Here is a 23,431-nt window from a genome sequence, read left to right on the forward strand (position 1 = left end):
GGTTTGAGTGGAGACTCTCTTTTTTGTTCTTAACACTTTCTCTTAAGCTCTTTATACAACATACCTTTGCTTCTCTCTGCAGCTGACTGACAAACTAACAACAGCACAACCAAGAGTAGCCCACAGACAAGTTTTTTTAATACTGCCTTCACCTGACAACTACTCTGCAAACTACCACTAACAGAGAATATAACATACAGTATCATAGGAAGGAAAAGTAGGAAGAACACAAGCTCACTGAAACTCAAGTTGTTCCTGATGAAAACCCCTACCCTTCTATTTTTAACCAAAAGGTACGAGTCTACATAACTTTTCAATTTACTTTATTGAAAATAAACAAGGAAACAGCAACATAAAACAACAAGATATATTTTTTTACTGTTCATAGCAACATGACTGAAAACATACACGGACACATACCTTCTATGCTTCTTTCATGCAGTAGTAGCATAACAAAATTCTACCTTTCACTGCAAAAATGCCCCTAGCATGCTCAGCAACTAATATATAAAATTCATCAGTAGCCATAGTCAAGGCCATTTTCTTTTATGTGATGGGTATGCCAAATCATGAAAGGACTCACTAAGATCCAAGAAGCCAATCAATGTCTGCTGTTTTGAAATGTCTGTTTCTGCCTTACAGACTAAAATACTGTCAAGTTCAGCAGTATTTCCAGAAGTCTCTGTTTCAAGGGGGATTAAAAACTGAACTGGTGTGGACATTACCCAAGTACAACTCAATCGCAATTCAGTTGGTGATCCCTGACATTTTGCAGTATCACTTAAGAATAAACAAAAAACAAAACACAGACACATAACTTATTTTTTATGGATACTGTATGAGTATGCTTTGCATTTGCATATAAAACTCTTATTTCTTCTTCCACAAGTGGCTATATTTGTCCACTTTGAAATCATCTTCATACTGGACTCCTGTTTGTTTTTGAGGCTTCTTCACTTCTCTTTTCTTCAGCCGTACTCGACGTTCCTCTTCTGACAGAGTAGACAGATTTACCGGCATCTTTCAAAACAGATGAATAAAATAAAATTAAAAACAACACATCAGCTCACATAAGCAAAATATTAAGTGACATGCTCACTGGCTTCTGCTACAGGACCTGAGCAATTTGTTTTTTTTTTTTTATTATCTATTGAGTCTGCTTTCCTCTTATTAGCATGTGGAGGGCTGGGTTTGGGTTGTATACAGTAGAATGTTGGAAAAACTAACTGTAAATTTCTTTTAGACAAATACATACATTATTCATATTAGGGGTGGGGGAAAAAATCGATACTGTGTAGTATCGTGATATTTTGTTTGCTAATAATGTATCGATACAGGGACAGCAGAAATCGATATTTTGTTACAAAAAGGTTTTTGTGCTCTGACTTCAGAGCATGTTGATCCTTTTTCTGAGCAAGAATCCTGACATTCCTTCACTGTCCAAATGGGTTTAACTTTTTTTATGGCAGCAATAAACATGACAGTTTACTTATTTTAATTTAAGACATGTTTTATTTTAATTAAGTTTAAAACTTTTTTATTTAATGTAAAATTATATTTTGTTTTAATTTACTTTTAAATTCTTCAGTTGCTGAATGGGCTGCATAGTTTTCATAAATTGCATAGTTCAGAATAGCTATAATTGTACCAGACGGTTGCATTCAGTTAAGTTGGACTAGACTGTAATAAAAACCGTTCAGTTTGTCAACAATAAAACTGACTGAAACGAGAGAAAGACTGAGTGTGAGACTTTGTTATTAGAGAAAATGAATATTGATAAAGTTTACCTTTATGTACAGAATCTGAATATCGCAAAATATTTTTAAAAATTGCGATAATATCGTATCGTGCGTTAAGTATTGTGATAATATCGTATCGTGGGATGTATGGTGATTCCCACCTCTAATTCATATATGCTCATTAAGTCATCTAACTGAAAAATGACAGGTCTTAGAAAATAACAGTGATGATGTAATTTACATGATCTCTTCTTTTTTGCTTTGAGACTGCACATCTATAAGACTCATGACAAACAGCAAGCCAGGGGATTACTGGCTTTTAGATATGGTAAACTAACCATTATGATGCGTCTGGGTTCTTTGTATCTGATGCTGACTGTTGACCCATCAGGACGGACTAACATCACAGGATACATCCTCTCGTATCTCTGCCGACCACAGCATGCAACTGACGCTCTGTTAGAGTTAAGCTGAGGAATCTGAGTGTGGAGCAGCTTAGCCTGGCCGTGCCGATGTGAACGGGTGAACAAAGGCCAAACACAGCTGCCTATACTGAAAGACGAAAGAAAATCAGTACAGACACATAAAAAGCATGCCACAGACAAATCCAATCTAAGCAACACTTTTCTCTTTTCCAAGTATAACGTTAACATTAGCCTCCTTGATTGAACGGAATTTGAAAATGACTCTTCGTCTGAACTAAGAGAGTTTAATGTTTAAAAAACAAAACCAACAAAAGAAATAAATATATTTGTAAACATGAATACAGCAGTCTAACCTTGATAACGAACCACGTGAAGCACAAAGTTTGGTTATAAACATGTCGAGCATTGGAAAGGTTGCTAAACTGTGACAGGAAACTCTTCAATAGAAGGTCGGACACAGGAGTTGATATAATAAAGGTCCCAGTGAAACAGTATATGGCCCAAAAACGTTCCGGGGCGAGGGGATTCTGATTTTCGTTTTCTGTTACGATTTGGTACGATGTTACTCATGCTTCCCAAATGAGTATTTTATAGTTATTGACGTAACTAAAATGACATTAAAGTCAAACCTGGTGGTGGTGGGTTGGCTCCTTAAATCGCCGAGGTGTTCAGTCATCTTAGCGTACCAATCAGATTAGCATATATTTAATTAATAATTATTAAATGTACGCATTTAATAATTCGCACTCTAGAATAATTCTGTCTTGTGTGGAGCTTTCAATTCAGAATACAGACGACAAACGGTAAATGAATGATGTTTATTTAACGTAAGGACATACGGTTAGGGTTACTGCTGGTGTTGCAGCGTATGTGTGCAGTCAGTGTGCTGCATACATGCCGATCTGACAATGTATGTTGACTTGCTGCAGTGGGGATTGAATAAAATAAAATACATCTTGTTCCTGAACGTCATTAAACAATTCAATCCACTTTTACATATGTAGCAGCAGCAGCAGCACCATTTCATCTGTACGCATCTTTATAGCTGAGTTACCCTGCGGAGGGCAGTAGTACACATAGAAGCGTCTGTTATAGGACGAAGAAGATATCCCGTGATCTGTTAGGGAAGTACAGCTGAGGACGTGTTTTGTCGAGTAGTTTTTATATGTTCGGGTAAAGATTTATTCGTTCATTACTTAACGCAAGCCTATTGCTTTATTATTTGTGTGTACGTGTTCTTTCAGACCAAATAGGTAAGATGAAGACATCGCTTTATCTCAGACAACTTTGTTATTTTATTAGACTTCATTTGATGCATTTGATTCCTTGGAAGATGCGTTTGTCTTGTCTGATCTATATAAACTTGGCTTTGGTGCGCTATACTAAAAAAAAAAAACCCTCTATACTAACAGTGATAGTTGTATTAAACTTCCTTGTGGTACATCCCCTAGATTTTCTGAAATGTGGGGGAGGTTCCGTCAGTTCAGTTTATTTCTGCTGCACATCAGTAAAATCCAACTATTGAGAAGCAGAGCTACGTGGGGCTCACCTCAAACACTCCATATGAAGACGAAGTGAATAGTTTTAGGACAGAGGCAAAGTTTTTGACTGTGGACTGTGACTATCACCACTTATCAAGGGCAGGTATACCAAATCATGCAGCCTTAAGGCTGAGGGTAACACCATATATCCAAAAGAGAAGAATTTTCAAGCAGGTTGGCAGCATATCAAGGAAGACAACTGTGAATTATTTTACTAAGCTATACTGGTATGAATCAGCTCAACAAGTTTAATTTAATACAGTATATTTAACGAAACACTGTTTTGTAATGTTAAACGTAGAATATATTGACATGGACATGCATTTAGGATGACCTGCTGGTTATCACTTTTGTCGGTGAAGCAATGAAATCAGTGGTAGGCACTACAGCTCCATTTCTAAACTTTCTATGCCATGTTTCATGCTGAAATACACAGCATTTACTTACCTGCCAACTGGAAAGAAATTATTCCAAACTGATTCATTGATAAACTTTGGTTTCCATCGTGAGTGATCCGCTACTCAGTGTCTTCTTTTTAAATCATGACTATCGATTTTAAATCAAATCAGTCACTCTGAGGATAAACACAAACAAACAGCCCAGCTGATGTGATGAAAGGTGTGATGAATGATGAGGCACATTTATTTATTTTATACAATATAATGAGTTAATGCAGCTGTATTATAATCATTTGCAGTTAGCTTAATTTGGATTGTTCTCTGAAGATAATATTGACACCTATATGCATTTTCATGACCTGGGAATTGCAGTCTTCTTTTTTTTTGTGAGGTCAAATAAACTATGATATAGCCTGCTCACAGAAATTGACAAATCTGCAGATGCAACATCTGGAACACGGAGAGTGAAATATGTAAACAAATCTAACTAGTTAACATGAAATCCAGGTAACCCGGGAAACAGATATTTATCTGATTAATCTTATTAAAACATGAAACAAAAACAGGACCTTTGTACTTTCACCTGTGTTTGGCTTTGAATAACAGACATTAAATGATCTACAGCCTACATTGTGTTTTCAGTAATAGTTTTTACTAGGGCTGGGCGATATGAGGATATATCGCGATACACAATATATATCATGATATGTTTAAAAAGCCTCCAAAAAAATATTTATTTTCAACCCTATAGTGCCTAAAATTGCCCTGGTATACTCATTCAAATCGGCCATTTTTTTCAACTTTGAATACAACAAGTCTGAATGAATTGAAATGTTTTATTTTAACCATTTGTTAACCATCAGTTGCACACAGAGGTTTTTCCACAAATGACAATACTGTCACATTAAGTCTCTTTCTGTGGTCAACACTAGACCTTTAACAAACAAAAGATCACGGCAACAAAAAGGACATCAAACAAGAATTCATGAGACAAAATAAAACAACTGAAATTAAGCTGGTTTATTTATTCATCAAACACGGAAAAAATTGCGATAGATCACGTACATGCAGTATAAAGCCCACCCCTAATTTTTACCTGAAGTATCTGTTTAATCCTCTTATCTTACACTATAATTTTGATTGCATTGGATAGCTCTGATTTCCAATGACTTCTGGCTGCTTTCTTTTCTTTAGGTTTTCATAATTTTACAGAGATGACAGGCCAAGGTTTGGGAAAGAGATGCCTACCTGCTCAGCTGCTGGTGTTCTGGATGTTGACCAACATGTCTGGTGATGAACTGTTATGATTAAATGAATCCGTTTCACTGCAGAAAAATACATAAAATGTGAAATTAACACTAACGCTGCCCTCCAACACTCTGCTTGTACTTCAGAATCCAGATTGAGTTTGTTTGCTCCTCAGGCTGTTACACTTGAGGAATACTCTAAAAATGCCGTCATTATTACTTCCAGGTAATAGTATTTTAGATAAGCCATATTACCAGTGTAGATATATATAAGTGTACTTTCTGTGTTTAATAATAGAAAGCCTGTTAAAATTGCAATAAAACGATTCTGTATACAGTACCAGTGTTTTCAGCATTTAAAACATTTACAGTTATATTCTGGAAAACCTTTTTGATTCTGGGTTAATTGAAATAATTGTAGTTATCATTTGTACTACACATTGAATTATTTGCAAGACTTTTATAGCTACATCATAGTTTTAAAGGATACAGAACTTCATCTCACAGTCATCAGCAACCTTTCTGTTTTTTCTTTTCTAAATCCATTGTTAACTACATTACATAGCAGATAGAACCAAAGAGAAGCGATATTATACCCATATGAAGTAAGATGTGTTACTACTGGCATTTAATATAGACTTTGTTATTGCAAGCGTTAACATTTGTATTGTTCCCTTTGGTGTTTCGTGTCTTTGTGCAGTTCCCCTCTCAACCAGTCAGCTGTGATTCACCTAAATGTAACACACAGCTCCAAGATAAACTACTCGTCTATAATCACAGTGCCTGAGGAGGTAAGAAACCAAACATGAAAAAATGATGCTGCATATGAGGCAACAAAACATGGGCTTAACAAAACATTTCAAGCTAGGATACTTTTGAGGAAGTCAGGTTGGATGTTTGTTTTTTTAATAACTTTGTAATATCATAATATGAACACAACAACACCTCTGATTACAGAAAGGTTAAAGAATGATTGGGTATAAAAAGAGCCTCTCAGAGGTTGATGGAGTCCATAACTATTATCATAGGCCAGTTCCTCTTTTGCTGCTGTTTTTTGAATTTATAAGACAAAATCAGACCTGGGTTATCTAAGTTTGATGAAACTAAATTATTATTTTTTATCAAAATGTATTTGTGACAGTAGGCAGAGACCAAAATCTATGTGAGTTTTTTGTTTAGGTCATGATGCCAGTACAAGCTACCGCTGTCAGTTTTAATGTGACAGCCCATGATGTTGGTCAGGTGACCACATATCTGGTTACCAACAGCACAGAGCTCAACAGGTGGGTGTCAGTCCAGCGCAAAGAAAATAATTTCCTTCACTGAATGCAATAATTGAATATCTTAAAGTGACCACTTTCTTCTTCAAATTTGGTGTCCAAATCTTATAAACTGAGTCTTGGTGCCAGTGAATCTCCTGTTAAGTTTTTAATTCTCTCCAGACTGTACAAGCTATTACAAGACATTGGTTGAAGCAGCAGAGCACAAACGCACTGAAACGTGTTTTCTTTGTCCCCTTTTGTCACGCAAAACGTCTGGATCTCAAAATGGTTATAAGCTAATGGTTGAAAAGATAGAAAGTTGTTAATTCTGCACTACTCAGAGCTAATGATGCTCACGATGAGATGGAATTTTCCTGTTTTTATTGTAAAGCACTTTGGTGTACTGCTGGTGCTATACAAATAAAGTTGTATTGTATTGTATGGATGGAGGGATCCACCAGAGGCCGGCTGATGTCTGCTGCCATTTTATTTTTTAACTGATTAACTGTCCAGTTTCTTTGTGTACATAAGCTATATCTTTTTTTCCAGTGTGCCTGTCAGGATCCGCTTCATAGTTGTCCATAGCAATGTCCTGTCCATAATTAGTGAAGTCATTGGTTGGATTTACTTTCTGGCCTGGTCAGTGTCTTTTTATCCACAAGCCTTCGAAAACTGGAGGAGAAAAAGGTAGTTTTCAAACATCTTTTATCTGTCCCTATGTATTTCCTTCTTATTATTGTTATCATTTTGTAGTTAGACTGACATCTATCTAAATGGTTTTACGTGTGATTTTTTTTTTTTTTTCCCCTTCATCTTTTTGTTTTTAATAGTTTTGCATTCGGCTAAAGTAAATCACTACTGGTAGCATAAGGCGGTACATCAGTACATAAATCAGTGCCTTTGTCAGAAGGTTTGTTGTGTCTCCAAGTACAGTTTCAAGAGCATAGAGATTTAAGGAGACAAGCAGTTACTGGACCACAGCAACCTCCCTGAACATGATCCAGTAATCATTGCAGTGGCAGACACCCAAGAAAGGGTTTCAAATTTGAAAAGTTAGACAGAACCAGGCCTTGACACGATTTATACCTAACAAGACTGGCTACGGATACATATCTATGTTAGCTTCTTTACATAGATATCGAGCTCAATTCAAGCCCAAAAAGAGTGAAGGTAGTCAGGTATGAGTGGATTGTACTACTAGAAGACAACATTGCAGAAATTGAGGATAGCTGTAAGTACCTTGGAAGGCAAATGAGAACCAGGAAGAGTCCACTATAGAAAAGCTGCAACTACCTGCAGAGAATAAGTCACGGCCAGAGGAGTAAACTGAATGGAAAGAACAAGAGCCAGGCAATCGACACCTACGCCCAACCTAGTTGTCAGAGCTGGTCAAAGGAAAAAATAGAAGTCACTGACTTCAAGACAGGAAAGCTTTTTACCATGCATGAAGGGTTTCACCCCAAGTCCAGCACCCTGAGACTGTACGCCAAGCAGAAGGAAGGAAAGAGGACTAGTGAGTGTCAGAACTGCTATTCAGGATAAAACAGCAAAGGGCCATGAGTGCATCAGCCACAAGTGATCGTGTGCTTATTAGATACCTCGGGCAGCAGAAACCTGAAAAAGGACCCGAGCAAGAAGAGGAACTAAGAAGAGGAATCATCGTGGAAGGACAGGGCACTGCACAGCATGTACTGTTGGCAGGCAGAAGAAGTCTAAAAATCTAAAAATCCTACCAGCGGCTGGACAAAGCTGGACTGAAAGACAGCACAGAGGCACTAATCATGGCAGCACAAGGTCAAGGTCTAGGCACAATATCAGTAGAGGCAAAGGCCTACAACACCAGGCAAGATCAAGAAAAGATCTGACACAGGGCGGAGGGGAGGGAGAATCTAGAAAATGAATGACATTGATTGCCCTGACTTTTTCTCTTCAGTCTCTCTTGTGTGTTGGGTTTAATGTGGTGTGAAATTTGTAGAATGTTTTAAAAATAAAGTTACTCAAAATTAAAACTAACATGTTTGTCTTCAGTGTTGTAGGTCTCAACTTTGACTTCCTGGCTCTCAACCTGACGGGTTTCATTGCTTACAGCGTCTTCAATATAGGACTGTTCTGGATACCGTCTATAAAGGTAACTCCAGCCACTGAATGGACACTCCATTGTTTATACACATGAAGAATAGGATACCAGCCAGTACCAGTGAGTCTAGAGAAACCTTTGAAAGTTAAATGCTTAATTAGATTTATAACTGTATTTAACATAGTGTCTCCTTGAGTACAACTCTACGATCTTTTCACTCAACTGTCTGTGAATTTGAAGACATTCCATCCATTTGTGGCATTTCTTGATGATCAGTTGATGTTTTTCATGACTACACTGGACGATCCACCTAGTGGCTGTTGCCTTTGTATAGAATAACATTAGGTTTTGCATAATACATACATAATACTTTTTGTTAAGCTACTGTGTGCTCCTCCTGTAGGAGGAGTTTCTGAAGAGGAACCCTAATGGAATCAACCCTGTGACTGCTAATGATGTTTTCTTCAGTCTCCATGCTGTCCTGCTGTGTTTGGTCTACTTCAGCCAGGCTACTGTGTATGAGGTATGTGTATGTCATTTCATATACTTACAGACTTTCTGCTTTAAGACACTTAAAGCAGAGGAGCAGAATAATTTAATGTAATGACTTTATTGTTAAGACTGAATACGACATGACTCTCAAAATCACTTTTATCACAGAGTCAGTTTGTTTGGCAGGATGTCTCAGACTCAGGACGGGTGTATAATGTGCCATTTTTCTTACAGAGGGGTGGACAGAGAGTCTCTCGGACGGCCTTGGTGTTATTGCTGATTGGCTGGATGTTTGCTTTGATCAGCTTATTTGTTGCTGTAGCCAAAACAATCACCTGGCTGGACTACCTTTACTATTTCTCTTACATTAAGCTAGCAGTGACTCTTATCAAATATGTCCCACAGGTAAGACTCAAACACAAACTGGACTTGCACATTAAATAATGAATACTAGACTGAAACCATATTAAAAAAAATCTTGCGTTGTTGGATGTTCCATCGATTTAATGTGTTTTGATGCCCACCTTCACTGCCCACCAGTGGTGCATCTGTCTACATTTCTTTTACAGTAACAGTGCCACATGTTAAGAGATTTATTACAGTAAACATGTTTTAGAAATACAATGTTCACATCTAACCTGATTAATACACTGCTAAACAAAACACTTTTTAATTAGAGTGTGTCATTAAGTTGGGATATTGATCTTGGTCAGTTAATTAGCAGGGGGTTATTAAAGAGTTTTAGCTGCTTAATGTTAATGAAATTAACAATAGGCGCACTAGAGGGGCACCTCCTCTCTTCACCTGATATGACCTGATGATTTTTGAGCAGTGTACAAGTCTCAAATGTTCTATGCCATATTTATTTTTATCAGCAGTGAATACAGTTGATGGCTTTCCTGTGTTTCCAGGCATACATGAACTACAAAAGACAGAGTACTGAAGGATGGAGCATTGGCAATGTGTTACTGGACTTCACTGGTGGATTCTTCAGCATTCTCCAGATGATTCTGCAGTCTTATAACAATGGTAATTACAGTAGTTTGCTTACTGTACATACAAAAATATTTAATGAAATAAGCAGGATTTCTGAAGCGACGGAAAGAAAGGAAATGTTGACATGAAAAGTAAAAGTGTGTTTACTGTGCTTATTTTACCCCTCAGCTATAAGAAGCTGATGGGTATTGTTGTCACCTCGCCCTGTGGGCGGCATGGAGAAGTGATAACTTGAGAAGAATTAGGATTTTTAAATGGTTAAATAGGTGCATCTACTTTACCACCTGTACTGTTGATGTGAGCACTGGAGCATTTTGACGGTATCTCTGTATTAATTTTGATCCTCAGATGAGTGGAAGCTGGTGTTTGGTGATCCTACAAAGTTCGGTCTGGGTCTGTTCTCCATCGTGTTTGACATCCTTTTTATCACTCAGCACTATGTTCTCTACAGACGATCGTCACAGTATGAACCACTCGTGAACCAACAAGGAGACTGATACTCGCTGGAGTGACCCAAAGAAGCACATTTATGTACAGCTTTAAAGAGAACTTATGGTTGTTGTTTGACTTTCATTGTGAAAATAATCTGGCCAGTTTCTTCAAAGCAGGGATTTACACGTCTCATTAACACCAACTCACGTATGAATATTAATTAAGAAAAGGGAAGACAGAAATTAATTGAAAAAGCAACTGTAACACTAACTGTTATTATCCATGTCATTCGTAATTAAGGTGGTAAACCTGTTATAAACCAGGTTACCATAGCGAGTCAGTTTCTCTAAACTTTCACTTCTAATCATTTTCTGACAACTACTGTCTTGAATCAAGACTTTACTGCAAATGAAACTGTGATAACTAAGTAATTTGCTGTAACACAGACAAGAGACCTTTAGGTGTGATAAGTTACTAATGAGGATTAATAAAGTGCTTTTTCATTGTACTCTTTGTCTTGTAAGCTGCCATGGAAGTCTTGTTTCAGTGTACTCCAGATTATGTGCTACAAACTTTCTTCGCTAAATTACGCAAATAACCACCACATGTGAATATTTGATTCTATAATGCAGAGGCTGTAGTCCAAAATTACCAGGAAAAAAAAAAAGATGCCATGACCTTGACATTCCTTTACAGTATCATTAGACTTTTATTTTCTATTTACAACCAATTTGTTATATATAAATAAATTACATAATTTCCAGAAAAGATTTCAATTCAAGTGCATACAAGAGCTAAATGACAATATGTTGAGGTTAAACACAGTTTGACTCACTGGTCCAGAAACAAAATACAACGTGTGCATAATGAAATTGTAGACTGTTAGAGAATGGGCAGCAAATGCGGTTCAGTCGTCAGTGCCCATTTTGCCTTTGAAAGGACTGCAGACTGAATAAAAAGATGTACAATTCAGGATGTAAACAGCTCTTCTTACAGTATTGCAAAAACTGACGGAACAAATGCTCAGTCTATCCAGGAATTTATGTCAATGGTCCTTGAATGGAGTTAAAACACACAGCATGGTCTAGAGGTGCCTGAAGACCATCGGGCTCGTTTCAGGCATTGCTGATGACTATAAGAGCAGGAGTAGCCGTCTGCTGACTTGTCTCACACATGATGCTCTGCTCAGATGGCTTGGCAAACACTCTGGGAGTGTTGAGATTGTAGACTCCCGCCTGAAGGAAACAGGCTTGCAGTGTTAGACACAATACCTCCTTGGGCTTTAGCTGCAGCTTGTACTGGGACTGACCCACCCAAGCAAATGAGCTGTGGACCTCCAGGGACTCTGGGCTGGAAGAGACAAATAGAAGTGTTATGTTAAAAAACAAGTACTTTTGGAAAAGAATGCTACATTTAAGAGGTCACAACTTATCACCTGATATTAGAAAAATGTGTTATTTTGACCTCATGTTAGAAACCATCTTCACATTCTGCCTCAAGTATCTGTGGTTACTGTTGGATCAACTAACCAAAGAAATGCTTGCTCTTTGACTCAATTTGTTCACACAGTTCAATGGAGTCTTGATGGTCTACTTTTTCAGTTATTGAGGCCCGTGTACTGTTGGGAACACTATAAGCTTTACATCCTGGTCCTAATGTGTGTATCACTGCAATTTAATTGAGATGCTCTATAGAGAGTTGACTTCTTTCAGTTGTCTACTAGTGGATACTCAACCAGGATGCATCACAGGATAATTAGGAGCTACAACAAAGGGTTTGAATACTTCTGTGGCTCAGATTTTCTACCATTTTCCCCCATGGTCATTCCGAGTTCAATCTAAACTTGAGCTAAATTTTAATTATAAAAAATATATCTTGAGGTAATATGAAAAATAAATACTTTCTCAAGCCACTGTATGTATCAGCTGAATTTTATACTGAAAAAGAGCAACGTCAGTCTTATTTAAGTGAAATCCACTGTCCACAACAGTTTTGTCTCCATTTTCCTTACAAAGTAATCATGTGAGGAAGGAACACATGTTGTTTTAAGAAACCTACCTGCTGCTTTTGTGTCTTAAGTCAATGATGACATCTACCTGAGCCAAGGAGCAGTTGGACAGAGTCAGAGTAACTGGCACCAAACAGAGACTAGGCACAAAGAGAAACGCAGCTTTTTATTAACAAAAAAAATATTTGCGAATAGGAAAAATTCTAAACAAACAATAAAGGTCTACAAACAGAGGATGGGATGGATAAATGTAATAATGCTAAATACTGCCAAACATGGTAACATCTTATTATCCTGTCTTAGGATGGCACTGAAAAACTGCTCTGTGCATGTGGTTATTATAAGCCACACAACTAATTTTTTAAAACTGCAAGACATTATTTCTAAAGAGCTTCACTTATCACTTTATTTTTAAAAATCCAAACAAAGCCAAACAGTCCCAAATAATCGGCCACCATCATATCATAAAAACCCATAGTATCATATATTTGATCCTGAGTTTGGATATGTGAGACAGAATAAAATCCAAGCTCTACTATAGGTAAGGCTTAATGCTCCTTTGTGATAATGCTTTATGTGCTTATAGCTATATCAAAACACCCTGAACCTTCTCTTATGTTGCTATAGACAAAGGCTGTTTAAGGAGCTTCCACTGAATATGTACACTGACCTCTTTTGACTCTCCATATGTTTAATTGTGTAACCATCACTGCATACCATTAACCTTTAAATCGTCTTTCTCCTATATTGTTATTTGTCCTCTCTCTTCTTTCTACCTCACTCTCTAACCAGCTAGCAGCCTTTTGCTTTACTAATTACTTTGCACAGTCTTCTTTTTATTTTCCAGCAGTAAAGATGACAAAATAATCCTAAACTTGAGAAAATAAGGAGATCACATAAAATTTGAATGTTTTTCCTCATTTGGTGGTTCTTAATGGTTATGGTTACAATAAAGACTTGCAAAAAGGAAATCTGTGTTGGTCTAGGTGCCTAAGGGTCTTATGCAGACCTTCAAAAGAATTCATTTCCAACACAGTGCCAAACAGAATTGATGAGATAATTTAGTTCAGCCTGGAGTAACTTCTTGAGTTTAACTTAACTCTATGGATCCCAGGGGGCTTTCCTAGTGTGAAAGCTTTTTTTTAAAGCGAGAGCTATACATTAACCTTTGCTCGTAGTCTGTCCCATCTCTTATCTGAAGAATACGTTTCTAAATCTGATAGAACATTTCAGAGAGATGCACCTGTTTAATAACCTTTTGTAATCACTTGGACCAAACATTGTGTTAGGAAAAACAACACGCCAGGTGCCTCACCTTTCCTGCACAAATGGGTGTGTGCAGGTTTCAGGGTAGTGTAGATTGGTTTTGATGAGCTGACAAAACTCTGCAGAGGGAAGAATGACTGGAGGAGGCAGGTCTGATTTAAACTTGAGGAGCACCATCTCCTGAGCTTCCTGAAGATGAACACACATACACTATTAAAGAAGACTTGCTCTAACAAATAAAAGTAATCATACCAGCATTATATAAAATATTTAAAACCCTCCTGAAATAAAACATTATATTAGCTTTTGGGCTTAAAGTTCTGCATTATTTCTAAGAATAATCAAAAGTGGGATTAAGTTTAGGTTTCTTATGCTGGTTTTATTTTAGAAAAATAGACTAAAAACAAAGAGCTTGCGGTACCTCCTTAGCAGTCAAAGAAGTGGCTTCTTTTCCGATGGTCTGCAGTGCAACATGGAGTTGGCCCTCCAGGATAAGCTGTTTGTTGTCCTCAACCACATAAGCCTAGTTAGACAGACATGCACAAAATGGTTATTGTCCATCAAAATATCCATCCAGGGTTAATATGATCTAATGTATATTGCACATTTAAGAATGATCCCTTAATGAGTATGAGCATGTATGATTTCATTGGTGGTGGTGACTTGTATTTTTGTTTTTGGTGTATTGTTCTTTTATCTTATTTTCTGGCAATCAATCATTGTAACTACAGCGCCACTCACTGGTGGAAGGAAAAAAACACTAAGTGTGAGAAAGAGACTGTAGTGTGGATAGCAGAAACCAGCGTGACGGAGAGAGATTAAACTGCCAAGCAAGTTGAGAACAGATGCATTTATATTATAAACCTTGTGTCCAACTCCAGCCTTTATGGTTAAAATCTATCCTGATTACTTATGAATGAGGATTTGACCTGATTTTTGTTTGTTTTAGCCGAGTGGACAACTTTGCTCTGTGAACCTGTAAAACTGAGATTGTGAAACCGTGATAGCGAGCCACCCCTAAGATAACTATTCCTGCTGGATCAACTTATATTCAAGAGATAAGAACACATTTCTAAACTGTGGTAAGACCACACCATCATTTCTGTCACTGCTACGCACAGAGGACTTAACTGTATTTTTGTTTTCTTCCATTATTTATTTTTATGCTGCAATTTGGATGAATAGATTAATGTGCATTAGAAATTCTCTCTATATATTTTTGTGTGTTTTATATCCCATAAAAAAGCCAGCATTTAAACATTTACAGTAGTCTGGATTTTAGGATCTCCAGTTATAAACTGCTCTTGCAAACCGAGACTCTGGTGCTCGCTATCTGTAAATATCTACAGTGCTACACATCTATCCATCCATGTATCACTAAACTCTCTTACCTTCCAAATGACAATTATGTTGAGGTCCAGCTCACTGCACTCCTTGGCAATATCTGTCAGGTCTGAACTTCTGTTCTCAGTGGGTACAGAGCCTTGACTCTTGCTGACTGATGATATCCTGGATGATGCTCCGTATGCTTCCTGAGTTTCTAACGTCAGGCAGCGGAAGAAGAAATCCCCACATGGTGTGGTAGAACTGATGATCTAGACAAAGACAGCACCATTCACTCTCTATCACTTAGACCCTCTCTCCATGCAGGCCAGTCAGTTAAAGGAAATTTAAACATCGACACAACTGAACTTCGCCAACGTTCCTCCTTAACTCAGTGATACATTAATAGATGACTGTTAGACAGCATATTGAATTAAATAATGCTGCTACATCACTGTTTTCTTGACAACACATTTTCAATTCCACAAAATTCAGAAAGAGTTACTGTTTGTTAAAAAGCTTACATAGAAGTAGGCAAACATTTCTAGATGGTTCCTTCTAGCTTTAAATTTGTTTTACAACAAACACGAGGCAAAAATGTCTTGATGCATGCTCAATCATCCAGATAAGGAAATCCCAAAAGGTTGATTCTGTTTATCTGGACGTCGAGTTTTCAGTGGGAGAAACGTTTCGTCAGTCACCCAAGTGACTTCTTCAGTCTCAGCCGACTGCAGGTCTCCCCAACCTTATGAACAGTAAATCTGCACAATAACTGAAACCAGCCTACTGAGTAAATGTAAATATCCCAGCTGGACATTTGTCAAAGCTGGGAAGGCTCCTAAAGAAAGCTCCAGGTGATCAAGGAGAGAAGGACAACTGCTGCCGAAGTGAAAACCTTTAGCGATCCCTTATCTGTCAGAAATATCGGAACAGTTGAGACACATTTTCTCTAAACACAGCATCCCTGTGGCTTTTAACCCCAAAACATGTTACACCAAAAACTGGTGCACCCCAAGGATCGGGTCCCCCAACACAGAGTAATATAGTATATGCTGTGAAGTGCCAGGAGGATTGCCAGGATTTATACATCAGGGAAACCAAACAAACTCTGGCGAAGCGGATGGCACAACACAGAGAGCTACCTCGTCAGGCCAGGACTCTGTAGTCTATTTACACCTACAGGCCAGTGGACACTCTTTCAATGATGAGGATGTACACATCCTGGACAGGGAGGAATGCTGGTGTGAGTGCAGAGTCAAGGAGACCATTTACATGAAAAGGGAAAGACCATCTCTGAATCGAAGAGGGGGCCTAAGGGTACATCTTTCACCATCTTACAATGCTGTGATTGCAGCCGTTCCCCAACTCTGTGAATGGTGCTCATGGCCATTGTTCAATAGGCTTCGATCAGTGGTTGTTGATCGTTGGTCATGACAATTTGCATATTAATGATCAAGCTACTGACCTCAGAGCACATTCTTCTTTCAGTGGTTTCAGTTATTGTGCAAATGTACTGTTTATAATGTTGGTGAAACCTGCAGTCAGCTGAGACTGAAGAAGTCACTTGGATGACTGACGAAGCGTTTCTCCCACTGGAAACGCTTCGTCCAGATGAAAATAATCAACCTTTTGGGACCAAACAAAAAACATCCCCAAAAAACAACTATGACAAAGCATGAGAACATACAACCATAACAGAAAATTGTATATTGTGAAGTGTATGTTCTACTCACCTGTTCATTTCCCATACTCAGGTCTGAAAAAGTGTACTTCTCTACAGCCTTAGAGGTAGCTAGAAATAACAGACAGAACTGTGAAATTCATGCTCACTGAAAATGGCCTAACTGATGGGGTTTGTTTTTTCACTAAAAGTACCTTCACTGGGTTTGCAACGTGTGGCCCTAAAACACAGCTTGGCTCTTTCTCTGCTGCCAAGTTTACATTCTGAAGGAGAAAAGGAAGAAAAAGACAAGTTACGATCCACATCAATATCCAGTTTCTGTCTGATTTCTTTCATTTAATCCATTATTAGACTCAACTCACTTCTCTCACAAATATTAAAGAACTCACCCACCACTTTAATCACACGCTAGATCTCGTTCTGACATATACCAGAGACACTGAAAATGAAACAGTATCCTCAAAGTGCTGTAACTAAGTTTAACCATATAATCCCTCCTTTAATGTTCGCCTTTGACAGTTATACCAGGAAGTCAAGTACTTCGGATTTGGGGGTTTCTTTTTCAAATGATCCACAGTCTCCACAGTCACGCGCAGCGACGATGTAAATGTATTAAGAAGATAATCCGACCTCTGTACAACTAGATCAGATAGCTGCTCCACACTGTTGGCACATGGCATTGAAGAAGAAAACAGTGGAGATCACTTGTATGGTGGAAAGAAAATGACATATCACTAATTCAAAACACCTTCATGTAGCCTGGAAAAAAGTTTGTTGTTCATAAAAAAGTCCTGCATGTTACTGTCCCTCACTAGTTAAAGGAAATAACATTAGGTTTCTCTTGATGTCATCCATATAAAAGAAGTGCTTACTGATTACTCTGTTCTACAGACTATATCCATTGATCTAGTCATTGGTAGTCAGTGGTACTTGCTGGCAACTTGTGCAATTTCCTTAAAGTTGGCCTCTAGTGTTGTTCATCAGGATCCATGTGTGAGACATTGAGTCGTAGGATTTCTTGCAATCAGTCCAGGTGGTGTACAGACTGGTCACAGTCTGATCTTACAGTCTTAATTGACTGCTTTATCTGCTAGTAACTGGTATTTCTGCCATTTCACTCATGTATTGAGCTATGTGCCTGTTCATGTTAGCAGCTATGATACCTGACCGGAGCTTCGATGTATTGCTAATATACTGACTGATCCCTTCTGGGGGATTATTTCCAGGTGCAACTCATCCATTAGCAGCTGGTTCATTTATAAGTGTAAGTCTAAGTGTATTTTTGTTTTCTGACAGTGTAGTATTTTATTCTGTTGTATATAGTATGTTATTCTTATTATCTTGTTCCACTGTTTTTCTTAATTTTTGCTACTGTAACTTTGTACTGTCCACTTTCTGCTGTGACACAAGTTTCCCACGTGTGGGAATAATAAAGGTTTATCTTATCTCATCTTATACTGCCAGGCGCTCATGAATGCCGTTAGCTTCTTCAGTAGGTAGGCGTGAATCATGTTGGTGACTGGTGCTGTCCAACTGTTTATGATTCAGACTTTGTCTTGAATGTCTGGCCTCCTGTATGGGCAGCTTGCTGTACTTCTCAGACATTCCTTTCTTAATCACACCTTTCTGCAGCTCTAATAGTTGGCTAACTTCTCTTAGTGCTGCCTTGATATTGGCCTTCAATCTCCTTCTCCATGGAGAGGTCTGCTCCATGACACTGTTCATCTTGTAGCTAAGGATCTCAGTGATCACTGCTGCTGTGGTGTAGATGTTCCACTTTCCCAAAATGAAAGTGAAAGAGGCATGATTTTGAACCTCTGAAGGAGATCTAGCTTCATCACAAATAATTAAAATTCATGGGCACAGGACCGGTCAGCTGCTGCTCTAGAAGCAATTGTTTTTAATGGGTTGAATCTTTGAACTTCACCATAGAAAATTATATTCATCAATCATGCTAACACTGTATGGAGAAACTGAACTAGCCCATTAAATGAAATGAAGCACAAATCTCCTGGTGTACCAGACCTCACCTTTATCCTTGTTCGGGTTGATGTACTTGTGAAGGCGCCAATGTTGGCTGCTACTCGAGACCTGAACGATGTGGAACTCTCGCACACCACCTTCATTCTGTGAGAAGAGTAATGTTCAATCGTTATTTGTGCAGCAGGCATGATTTAACTATGTAACTGTGTGTGCTATGCTGAGCATCTCACCGTATTGATGTTCTCCACATCAATAAAGACAAGGGTTCCACTACTGCCTTTTTCATCCAGACAGTGATGTGGAGGAACACTGCTGCGACAGGCTGATGCCTGTATGCTCAAAGACCGACTAGCACAGATAAATACTGTGTGGCGCAGCACCCGGTGACTTTACATGCGGAGAGAGGGAAAAGAGAAAGCCTTATTGTTTTTTCCCAAGGATTATGAGAACTTTCAGCACAAACATACACAAACCTGAACTATGGCTTGTGCCATTATGTGACCCCACACACAGCAAACTAAAAAAAAAAAATTTCTTTGTTAAGGTCACAGTCCAGTCCGTGCGTACCCAAAACAGCCATGTTTAATCCAGATAAGGATATGATTTATAGACTTTGTCACACAGAACGTGTAAAGAACTTTGTATACATTACATAAAAGTTATAACCTGGTGATATTAAATGATCAAAGTATTTGATCCCCTACAACCTAGGCAGAGTTCTGGCTCACAAAGATCAGCTGCGTGCCCATGTGGCAAACAGATTTCAAACAATTCCAGATTAACTTGTTGCACCCTTGTCCACTAAATCAATTCATTCACACTCCAAGCTCTCCACCACAATGGGCAAGACCACAGAGCTGTCAAAGGATGTCGGGGACAAGATTGTACACATCCACAAGACTGGAAGAAGCAAGAAGCTTGGTGAGAAGTTGACAAGTGCTTGTGTGATTAATAAGAAATATAAAACACCTATCGATGGTTCTCAACTGAAGCTTTATACAAGATCTTGCAATAACAGGATGAGGATTATCATGAGAAAGGTGATATATCATCCCAAGAATACATGGGAGAGATTTGTTGATGACTTAAAGGCAGTTGGGAGGAGAATCACCAAGAACACCATCGGTAATACACTACTCCATTATGAATTTAAATCTTACAGCACCCGTGAATTTGCCCTGCTCAAAAAACGGCACAAGTACAGGCCCATCGCACGCTTGCCAGTGAACATCTAAATGATTAAGATAAAGCATTATAATCAGATGAAACTAAAATCGAGCTCTTGAGCAACTTGAACCACCTTATTTGGAGGAAGAGAAAAGCTGAGTATGACCCAAACGTGGATGACTTCAATACACTACGGGACAAGGTCATAGCACCTGCACGGCTGTGGCTCCAAGCAATCAGAATGGTACTAAAATGTGACGTCATCAGACTGCATGCCACCAATTGGCTGGTCAGTGGCGTCGTTCGATGAGTCATGAGAGTGTTTCGTTCACAAAATTCAAAACTGCCATTTTTTTTTGAAACGGCAACAAGGGAAAGGGCCCGAACAAACAAAATCCAACACAAACACCAAAACAAACAAAAACAACTCCGTGATCCCCTCGACTCTGATCAAAAGCCACAGACCGAGCAGCAGGTATATTGTTGCCTTGACGTCCACCTTTGCTATAGCATTTGTGTCGCATACTAATTACATCACGGGACGCTCGGACACGTTGCTATATCAATGACCACGCACATTAGGTGATACTTGATCTAAGTTGAATTGTGGTGAGCCGATCTGAGTAGGTACTAATGGAAAAAGGGCTTAAAGTTTATGAGTAGCCAAGCCAATCTTCTTCCTCCGTCCTATAGAAAATCTGTAGAGGGAGCTTAACTTCAAGTTTCTTGAATGCTGCCTGCCTGGAGTTAGAGTTTCTGTAAAGAAGAGTGGGTCAAAAGCACCGTCTTGCTGACAAAGCACTTTGCAAGCAAGGGCTTCTCCAAAAAAATACTAAATCATGTTTTGCTTGGGGACCAAATACTTGACATGCAAATAAAATTATAAGGTTTATGTAACGTGTTTATTTCTAGAATGTTTTGTTGATATTTTATCTCTCTCCATTAAAACTATCATTTCACATATAGACTGTTTATTTCTTTGTAAGTTTTCTCTTTACAAATTCAGCAGGAGATCAAATAATTATTTTCCCACGGCTACATGACCCTTTTCTTCACTGGTGCCCCGGCACTGAAATAATCTACTTTTTGTCAATATAATCAAAAAATACATACATAGAAGTATTTTTCAATCCTTAATTTATGTAAGTTACATTTCAGGCTGATCATGTTTCTTTGAAAAATACTAATATGTTCCAAGAAATGATATGTATGCCTACAGGTCAGTTCACAAAAGTGCTTAATTTTCAATTTTTACCTTATCTTGAGTCCTTTCTCTGCGCTCTCATAATAGAACAGAAAGTTGATTTCATGGACTCCCTCCTGGTCTGGTCCTCTCAGCCAGAGAGGCAGCTGAGTGGACTGCCCTGGTTGCAGGATGCTGCCATCTATTGGAATTTCTATCACACCAGATGGCTGTCGGAAATCATCAGCTGAAACCAGACTCTCAGTGGCTTCTGAGGCCCGCTGGAGAGGTGTGGCCACGGTTTTATAAGGTGAACAATTTTCAGCTGACGTCGGGCTGAGGGGTGTCGTGGCCTGGCTGCCAAAGGTGAAGAAAGCGGCGTGTGTGGACACCACTCGCAGGCCACACAAAGCAACACCGCTGACATTACAGAACTCAACATATGCTTTTCGGATTTCGCCACACAGCAGAGCAGTGGGAAACTGCAGGAAAAAAACCTGACATACAAACACACACACAGAGTAATAAACAGAAAGCAATACTGCAGCATCACCACACATAAGTGAAACTACACTTGAAAGCATAGATATTCAAGTAGAGGTTCATTGGAAGCCTGTTTTAAAAGCCCAGCTGCTACTGGGGGAGGGGAAAAAAGTATTTTTCCCCTTCCTAATTTCTAATTATGCTAATTTGTTACACATGTTTCAGATCATCAAATTTAAATATTAGACAAACAGTAAACAATAAAACGAAAATGCAGTTTCTGGTAGAAGATTTAATTTATAAGGACAGAAAGCTGTCCAAACCCACATGGCCCTATGTGAAAAAAATGAATGTCCCACAGCTTGAATCATTCATTAACAGTAATAAACCAGACCTGTTGAATCAATAAGTCACTTCAATAGAACATGTCTAACAAATTTAAGTAGGCTAAAACATCATCATGCAACACATCCTGTCACGATGTCAAGAAACTCAAGAACAGATGAGAAAATCATTGATATCTATCCACCTGGAAAGACTTAAAAAGACATTTCTAAGGCTCCAGCCAACAATAATGGAGTCATTATCCACAAATCAAAAAAACAAAATGAAAAAAATAATAATTCTTTTTCACAACTGTTTTTTAATAGTTCATCCATCTGGACAGGAGTGTTGACTGACCAGTAGCCAGTATGTGTCTGTTGAGCCTTATTTGAAACAAGAACTCTCGACTGTGTCTGTAGTGTAGATGTCATTTTTTGGATTTGAACTGAATTCTGTGACAGATATTCATAATATATATGATACAGCCTGTCAAAAAACTAACATTGCATGTTACTGTCGAATTAGATATGTTTGTCCGTTAGATCCATGTGTATGTGTGTTTATAGTTTCTGTTCTCTAGCAAAGCTTGCTAGCATTATTTCAACTTCAAACTCCCACATCTGACTCCATAGAACTAACATAGAAAAAAATGTTTTCAACATGCAGAATCTAAAACCCAGTAAAGTGATTTCATGATGACTACATCCATGAAGGTTTTCAGAATAAGTCCTACCTCCATCAGGGGCATAGGTGCTGTTATGATGGGATTCAGACGTCGATCAGGACCATGACGAACTGACATCTTGTCCTCTTTGGTCAGATTAAGACGTGGGCCAAGGATGTTCAAGTCCTGTTTCCCACGAACCATCAAATCTAGAGTCTGCTGGTCTGTAAACAAGAGGAAATCCATATGGTTTCTAACTGGCAGCAAGACAAAAAAAAAAAAAGTACAACATATTGGAATTTTATTTATTTATTTTTTTAAATACCATGTAATGCATAATGCAAATGGAAAAACATTCTGTCTTCATCAAATAATAATAAAGCATATGAGTTGACATGAGGTCAAATTTACCTTCAGTGCTAGAAGCCATTTCGCCAGAGGAGCCTGCAGCCAGGTTGTACACTACACCCACAATGTTCAGCTGACCAGTTCTGTGTGGCAGCAGCTTGAGTCGGGCCTGAGATCAAAGTGATCAGCACAAAATAACTGGATTTCTGTTTAGCATTAGGTATTTGTATATGTCATGATGCATGCTCAATCATCCAGGTAAGGAAATCCCAAAATGTTGATTCTGTTCATCTGGATGTTGTGTTTTCAGTGGTGTTTGCATTATGCATTACATTTTGTCACTCATCCAAGTGACTTCTTCAGTCTCTGCTGACTGCACGTTTCCCCAACCT

At 38.4% G+C, this 23,431-nt stretch overlaps 2 protein-coding genes across 4 annotated transcripts in view; one reads left to right on the forward strand and one right to left on the reverse strand.

Moving 5' to 3' along the window:
* Window positions 1-3,203: 3,203 nt before the first annotated feature.
* ctns (cystinosin, lysosomal cystine transporter) lies at window positions 3,204-11,117 on the forward strand. Of its 2 annotated transcripts, none has more exons than XM_026146033.2 (11): window positions 3,204-3,337; window positions 5,298-5,393; window positions 5,498-5,576; window positions 6,051-6,141; window positions 6,530-6,633; window positions 7,162-7,299; window positions 8,641-8,740; window positions 9,093-9,212; window positions 9,416-9,586; window positions 10,093-10,210; window positions 10,526-11,117. In XM_026146033.2, exons 2-11 carry the CDS (start codon window positions 5,318-5,320, stop codon window positions 10,672-10,674), a joined length of 1,146 nt encoding a protein of 381 aa, XP_026001818.2. In that variant the 5' UTR covers window positions 3,204-3,337; window positions 5,298-5,317; the 3' UTR covers window positions 10,675-11,117. The 2 variants fall into 2 exon arrangements, with proteins under 2 accessions (XP_026001818.2, XP_026001817.2); XM_026146032.2 differs by having other exon boundaries at window positions 3,271-3,417.
* Window positions 11,118-11,294: 177 nt separating this feature from the next.
* trappc8 (trafficking protein particle complex subunit 8) overlaps window positions 11,295-23,431 on the reverse strand; it is a 30,223-nt gene continuing 18,086 nt past the window's right edge. For both annotated transcript variants that reach the window (XM_026146031.2, XM_026146028.2), the window contains 12 exons: window positions 23,103-23,208; window positions 22,761-22,915; window positions 21,293-21,717; window positions 19,101-19,257; window positions 18,918-19,014; window positions 17,082-17,150; window positions 16,940-16,998; window positions 15,275-15,478; window positions 14,305-14,406; window positions 13,933-14,072; window positions 12,668-12,757; window positions 11,295-11,959 (listed from right to left, as the gene is read on the reverse strand). In XM_026146031.2, coding sequence (XP_026001816.1) covers window positions 11,725-11,959; window positions 12,668-12,757; window positions 13,933-14,072; window positions 14,305-14,406; window positions 15,275-15,478; window positions 16,940-16,998; window positions 17,082-17,150; window positions 18,918-19,014; window positions 19,101-19,257; window positions 21,293-21,717; window positions 22,761-22,915; window positions 23,103-23,208 — 1,839 coding nt within the window. In that variant the 3' untranslated portion in view covers window positions 11,295-11,724. The remainder of the gene's footprint in view (window positions 11,960-12,667; window positions 12,758-13,932; window positions 14,073-14,304; window positions 14,407-15,274; window positions 15,479-16,939; window positions 16,999-17,081; window positions 17,151-18,917; window positions 19,015-19,100; window positions 19,258-21,292; window positions 21,718-22,760; window positions 22,916-23,102; window positions 23,209-23,431) is intronic.

The sequence above is a fragment of the Astatotilapia calliptera genome, chromosome 17, assembly GCF_964374335.1.
Source record: "Astatotilapia calliptera chromosome 17, fAstCal68.1, whole genome shotgun sequence".
Taxonomy (NCBI): domain Eukaryota; kingdom Metazoa; phylum Chordata; class Actinopteri; order Cichliformes; family Cichlidae; genus Astatotilapia; species Astatotilapia calliptera.

What these genes read in the sequence shown, in the direction of transcription:
- ctns (XM_026146033.2), top strand. Translation starts at nt 5,318, where the DNA reads ATGACAGGCCAAGGTTTGGGAAAGAGATGCCTACCTGCTCAGCTGCTG. An exon ending in AACAGCACAGAGCTCAACAG is followed by an intron (nt 6,634 to 7,161) that starts GTGGGTGTCAGT and finishes CTTTTTTTCCAG; the next exon opens with TGTGCCTGTCAGGATCCGCT. An exon ending in TCTGGATACCGTCTATAAAG is followed by an intron (nt 8,741 to 9,092) that starts GTAACTCCAGCC and finishes CTCCTCCTGTAG; the next exon opens with GAGGAGTTTCTGAAGAGGAA.